Source organism: Canis lupus, chromosome 18 (assembly GCF_011100685.1).
Source record: "Canis lupus familiaris isolate Mischka breed German Shepherd chromosome 18, alternate assembly UU_Cfam_GSD_1.0, whole genome shotgun sequence".
Classification (NCBI taxonomy): Eukaryota; Metazoa; Chordata; class Mammalia; order Carnivora; family Canidae; genus Canis; species Canis lupus.
Window position 1 is genome coordinate 41,996,099 of NC_049239.1, and position 7,287 is coordinate 42,003,385.

Below are 7,287 nucleotides of genomic sequence, written 5' to 3' on the forward strand. Positions count from 1 at the left end.
TAGATTATATACATCAACCGGAAAATGGATGAAAAGCATCTTCAAGTAAAGAGACTAGAGATTATCACTTGGAGCCTTGATTTAACAGATTTAATTTAAATTCTGGAGCAATGATGATTCAGACAACTGATACTTAAGAAGAGAGCCTAGACTGCATTCCTAAATCTGGTTAAAGCCTATCAGACCTTTTTTTCCCTTTCTCCTTTCTCTCTCTCTCTCTCTCTCTTTCTCCCCTCTCACTCACTCCCCCATCTCTGGTAATTTTAAGAAATAGACTTTCCTCAAACCAATACCTTAAGTGAGACATTTTGAGAATAATTTTTTTTAAATAACAATGTTATGGTACCATGTTCCCAAATCTAATTTTCCTTCAATTTTCTTCATATAGATAATGCTACACTGTATTTCTCTCTTGTGAACTTCCCAGGTTCCATGGAAAATAATGTTACTGAGTTTATCTTCATGGGTCTTTCCCAAAATGAGAAAGTGCAACAACTATGCTTCTTTTTGTTCTTATTCTTTTATATGATACTCATGACTGGAAATTTTCTCATTATAATGACTATTCAAAGGAGTTCAAATCTCAACTCTCCCATGTACTTTTTCCTTAGCTTCCTATCATTTGTGGACATCTGCTATTCCTCTGTTACAGCTCCCAAGCTGATTATTGATTCCTACGCCAAAGTCAAGAGCATCTCCTTTGTTGGTTGTATGGCCCAGCTCTTTTTCTGCCATCTATTTGGCTGCACAGAGATCTTCATTCTCACAGTGATGGCCTATGACAGGTATGTGGCTATCTGTAAGCCTCTACGCTATATGACCATCATGGACCGGAAGGTCTGCTCCATACTGGTGGCAACCTGTTGGTTAGGAGGGTTTGTGCATTCCTTTATCCAGACCATCCTCACTGTACAACTGCCTTTCTGTGGCCCTAACCTAATTGACCACTACTTCTGTGATGTCCACCCTTTACTGAAGCTGGCTTGCATAGACACAAAAGTTGTGGGACTCATTGTGATAGCAAACAGTGGTATGATTTCACTGAGCTGTTTTGTCATTCTTGTTGGCTCTTACATTGTCATCTTGCTTTCCTTTAAGACCCGTTCATCAGAAGGGAGGCGTAAGGCCCTGTCCACATGTGCTTCTCACATCATAGTGGTGATCTTGTTTTTTGTCCCCTGCCTCTTCATCTACCTAAGGCCTTCCACCACTTTTACTGAGGACAAGATGGTGGCTGTGTTTTATACCATCATCACACCCATGTTAAACCCTCTGATCTATACCCTGAGAAACATGGAAGTGAAAAATGCCATGAAGAGACTGTGGATGGAGAAGTTGGTGGTCAGAAATAAGAGAGGCTCTGGTGTAAACCTCAATGGGATTGATATAGCTTCAGTTGTACCAGTTTCCAAAAGGATTGCTGGGAACAAGTCAGTAATCATCCCTTAAGCCTTATCCCATGAGAAACATTACAATATAGCATAGCCTTGGATTTGAAGTGTAAAGACTTAGTTTGAAGGGCCTATTATACCAGTTACTAATAGTTTGGCTTTAGGCAAAGAGATAGTCTCATTGCCCTGAGTGGATTAAATGTTTGGGCAAAAGGCATGAACAGACATTTCTCCAAAGAAGACATACAAACAGCTAACAAACAGATGAAAAAATGCTCAGTATCACTCAATATCAAGGAAATATAAATCAAAACCACAATGATATACCACCTCACACTGGTCAGAATGGCTAAAATTAACAACTCAGGAAACAACAGATGTTGGTGAGGATGTGGAGAAAGGAGAACCCTTTTAAACTGTTGGTAGAAATACAAACTGGTGCAGACACTCTGGAAAACAGTATGGAGCTTCCTCAAAAAAGCTAAAAATAGAGCTACTGTATGACCCAGCAACTGCACTATTGGGTATTTATCAAAAGGATACAAACATAGTGATTCAAAGGGGTGCATGCACCCCCAATATTTATAGCAGCAGTGTCCACAATAGCCAAACTGTAGAAAGAGCCCAGATGCCCATCAACAGATAAATGGATAAAAAGAATGTGGTAAAGAAATGGAGTTAAGTGATTTATCTGATAAAGAGTTCAAAATAATGCTTATAAATATGCTTACCAACATTAGGAGAACCATAAATGAACACAGTGAAAATTCAACAAAAAAGAAAATACTAAAGAGAAATCATAGAGCTAAAGAATACAAAAACTAAACTGAAAAATTCAAGAGAGGTTCAATACCTAGACTACATCAAGCAAAAGAAAGGATAAGTGAACTCAAAGACAGGAACACTGGAATTCATCTAAACAGGAGTAAAAACAAAAAAGAATGAAAAAGAGAGCACGCAGCATAAAGGACTTATAGGAAATCATTAAGTAGACCAATATTCTCATTATGGGGATCCCAAAGGAGAAGAGAGAAAGTAAGAGGCAGAATGCTTATCCACAGAAATAATGAAAACTTCCCTAACCTGAGGAAGTAAATAGACATCCAGATCCAGAAAACTCAGACAGTTCCAAATAAGATGCATCCAAAGAGATCCACACTGAGACACTTTATAATTCAGTTGTCAAAAGTTAAAGACAAAGAATCTTTAAAGCAGCAAGAGAAAAACAACACATTACATATAAAAGATCCCCAAAGATGACCAACACAGTTTTTCACAGAAACCTATACAAGCCAGAAGAGAGTGGCATAATACATTCAAAGTGCTGGAAGAAAAAAAACTGCCAACCAAGAATACTCAACCTGGCAAAGATGTCTTTCAGAATCGAAGGAGAGATAAAGTTTTTCAGACAAGCAAAAGCTGAAGGAATCATCACCACTAGACCAGCCTTACAAGAAATGTTAAAGGGAGTTCTTCAAGCTAAACCAGAAGGACACTAATTAGGAACATGAAAACATATGAAGGTATAAATCTCACTGGCAAAGGTAAAATACAATTAAATTCAGAATATTCCAGTGTTTTAATGGTAGTGACTAAATCACTTATAATTCTAGTATGAAGGTTAAAAGACAAAAGTAGTAAAAATAACTATACTATACTTTGTTAATGGACACACAAAGTAAAAAGATGTAAACTGTGATATCAAAAACATAAAAATGGGGGAATAAAAATGTAGAGCTTTAGTATATATTTGAACTTAAGTTGGAATGAGCTTAAAATTGACTATTATAATTTTTTTTAATTTATTTATGATAGTCACAGAGAGAGAGAGAGAGAGGCAGAGACATAGGCAGAGGGAGAAGCAGGCTCCATGCACCAGGAGCCCGACATGGGATTCGATCCCGGGTCTCCAGGATCACGCCCTGGGCCAAAGGCAGGCGCTAAACCACTGCGCCACCCAGGGATCCCAAAATTGACTATTATAAACACAAGATATTTTATGTAAACTTCACAGTAACCACAAAGCAAAAACCTATAATGAATACACAAAAGAAAAAAAGAATGGAATCTAAGCACACCACTACAGAAAATCATCACAATAGGGAGCAAGACAAGAAGAAAGGAACAAAACAATTAAAGAGAGCCAGGAAACAATTAACAAAATGGCAATAGTTGTTAGTCCATACCTATCAATAATTAATCTAAATGTAAATGGACTAAGTTATCCAATCAAAGACATAGAGTGGCTGAATGGATTAAAAAACACAACCCAACTTAAGCTGCTTACAAAATTACCCCTCAGTTTTAATAACACACACAGACTGAAAGTGAAGGGATGGAAAAAAATACTCTGCACAAATGGAAACCAAAAGAAAGCAAGGGTAGCTATACTTATATAAATAAAATAGACTTTAAGCCAAAGACTATAATAAAAGACAAAGAAGGCCATTATATAATGATAAAGGAATCAACCCAACAAGAGTATATAACATTTGTTAATACCTATGCACCCAATATAGGAAGATCTAAATATACAAAGCAAATATTAAAAGACCTGAAGGGAGAAATAGACAGCAATAAAATAATAGTAGGGAACTTCAGTACCTCACTTTTGTCCATGGATAGGTTATCCAGACATAAAATCAATTAGAAAACACTGGAGTTAAACTACATGTCAGACCATCATGACATAACACACATTTACAGAACATTCCATCCAACAGCAAAAGAATACACATTCTTCTCACAGGCACATGGAGTATTCCTCAAGGCAGATCATATGTGAGACCACAGAACAAGTCTTAATAAATTTGAGAAGACTGAAATCCTATCAAGCATCTTTTTTTTACCACAATGGTATGAAACTAGAACTCAATTATGGAAGAGAACTGAAATATATGGAGATTAAATAATATGCTACTGAATAACCAATGGGTCAAAGAAATTAAAAGAAAAATTTTAAAAATATCTTGAGACAACAAAATAGAAACACAACATATCAAAACGTATGGGATGCAGCAAAAACACTTCTAAAAGTGAAGTTCATAGTGATAAATACCTACATTAGGAAAATAGAATGATCTCAAATAAACAAACCTAACATACCCAGAAAACTAGGAAAAGAAGAACAAACAACACTCAAAATTAGTAGATAGAAGGAAGTAACAAAGATCAGAGCAGAGGGATCCCTGGGTGGTGCAGCGGTTTGGCGCCTGCCTTTGGCCCAGGGCGCGATCCTGGAGACCCGGGATCGAGTCCCACGTCGGGCTCCCGGTGCATGGAGCCTGCTTCTCCCTCTGCCTGTGTCTCTGCCTCTCTCTCTCTCTCTCTGTGTGTGACTATCATAAATAAATAAAAATTTAAAAAAAAAAAAAAAGATCAGAGCAGAAACAAATGAAATAGATACTTAAAAAATAATAGGAAAGATCAATGAAACTAAATAGTTTTCTGAAAAAACAAATAGACAAGCTTTTAGCAAGACTTAGGAAGAAAAAAAAAAAGACAGGATTCAGTTGAAAAGTAGAAAGGACAAATGATACCACACAAAAGATTATAAGAGACTGCTATGAACAATTACAGACCAACAAATTGGACAATCTAAATGTAACGGATAAGTTCCTACAAACATACAACCTTCCAAGACTGATCAGGAAGAAATAAAAAATCTAAACAAATTAATTACTATTACAGAGATCGAATCAGTTAGCAAAAACCTCCCAACAAAGAAACAACCTAAGTACCCATCAATGGATTGAATGGATAAGGAAGATGTTGTATATAAATACACAATGGAATATTATTCAGTCATAAGAAGGAAGGGAATCCTGCCATTTGCAACAACTTAGGTGGACCTTGAAGCATTTTATGCCAAATAAGTTAACAAATACTGCATGATATCACTTATATGTGGAAGCTAAAAAAAAGAAAAAGAAAAAAAGAAAAGAAGAAGAATTAAGTCAAATTCATGGAAACAGAGTAGCAAAGTGGTTGCCAGGAGCTGGTCTGGGGGAATTAGAGACGGGTTGAGAAAAGGAAATAAACGTTCAGTTTTAAGATAACTAAAACATGATGACTGTAGTTGATAACACTGTATTGGATCATTGAGATTTGTTAAGAAAGTAGTATTTAAATCTTCTCACACATACCCCTCCCCCCCAACTATGTGAGGTTGTGAGATTATGAATGAGTCAGTTAACTACATGGGGGAATCCTTTCACAATATATACGTATACATATATCAAATCACCATAATGTGCTGTTTAAATATCTTACAATTTTATCTGTCAATTATACTTCAATAAAGCTTCAATTTAAAAAAAAATTTAAAGAAGTAAAAAAATGAATGGTGCTATGGACTAAATTGTCCCCCTGAAATTCATGTTTGAAGCCCTAATCTTCATTGTGATGTGATATATTTGGAGGTGGGGCCTGTGGAAGGCAATTAGGATTAGAGGAGGTCACGAGGGTATGGTCCTTCTGGTGGGACTAGTAGCTTTCTTTTTTTTTTTTTTTTTAAGATTTTATTTATTTATTTATTCATGAGAGACACACAGACAGAGAAGAGGCAGAGACACAGGCAGAGGCAGAAGCAGGCTCCATGCAGAAAGCCTGACATGGGACTCGATCCCGGAACTCCAGGATCAGGCCCTGGGCTGAAGGCAGCCCTAAACTGATGAGCCACCCAGGCTGCCCAAGACTAGCAGCTTTCTAAGAAGAAGAAGAGAAAGAGAGCTCGCACACAAATGTGTGCACTGTACCCCCAACCTCCCTACACACACACACCCTGCACCGTGTGAGGACACATAGCAGAAGGCAGCTTTGCAAGCCAGGAAGAGAGCCCTCATCAGGGAACCACATCCACTAACTAGCACCTTGATTTTATACTTCTGGCCTCTGGAACTATGAAAACTAAACTCATGTTGGTTAAGCCACTCACTATGGTATTTGTTACAGCAGCTAAAGGTGACTCATACAAAGCTATGTATACTAATATTGAAAGAGTTTCAAAATATATCAAGTTAAAAAAAAACAGGTTAAAAAATACTGTGTGAGAACACACTATAGATGTAAAAATAATAATAGCTTGTTGTTCGAATCCATGTATTCTCAGTTGTTTTCATTAACTCTTCACAACTTAAGTATCGGCCTCTCCGCATTTAGCAGAAAAAGTTCTCTGCTGCTACAATCATCATCAAGGGAAGAAAAAGAACCAATTAGTTCTCTGTTCTGTGCCATCAATGATCAGTCCCTGCTTTCCGTGGCCCACACCCAGCCCTTTGGCACGATGACAGCCTTTGGCAACTAATTATACTCCAAGGAGCTGAGGCAAAGAGTTAGGAAAAGTTTGCAAAGAAGCAAATTAATGTCAGCCCTCGGGGGTTCTTCAGAGCTGAGAATTCTTTAACCTCTTTGAGGTCCCGGGAGCGGTCGGTAAGTATTGGTAAGTAATTAAAGGCATGATTGGAGGCTGTGAGAACGCTGATGAGCCAGGGCTTGCAGTTCCAGACTCTTCCTGTAACCATACTGTGCACCCAGACAGGACTAAACACCTCCCAGTACCTCTGTTAGATCGACGAAACAAGACTTTAGGAAGCAAGTGGGTTGCCACGTCAATGCAGGAGGACTGAGCCCATTTCTTTCTCATCTGCTCCTTCCCCAGAGATCTCGGGAAGGGCGGAGGATACCACCATTTATGGAATCCTTGCTAGGTGCCAGGCACTGTGCTAAGCACTTTCTCCACTGGCTTGACCAATATAGCACAGAACGTCAGTGCTCACCGATAGCCTCAGTTTCTCCTCTGCTTCCTGGGTACACAGCCAAATGCTGTTTCCTGTCAGAGGAATGTGGGTGAAAGTGATATATGTCATTTCCAAACCTGGCCCATAGAAACCCCATA

At 38.1% G+C, this 7,287-nt stretch overlaps 1 protein-coding gene across 1 annotated transcript; it reads left to right on the plus strand.

The window, feature by feature from the left end:
- The first annotated feature begins 432 nt into the window (after window positions 1–432).
- On the plus strand, window positions 433–1,449 carry OR4S7 (olfactory receptor family 4 subfamily S member 7). Its single transcript, NM_001017519.1, is given in 1 exon segment — window positions 433–1,449. A coding segment is annotated over 1 exon segment (1,017 nt).
- The last annotated feature ends 5,838 nt before the right edge of the window (window positions 1,450–7,287 follow it).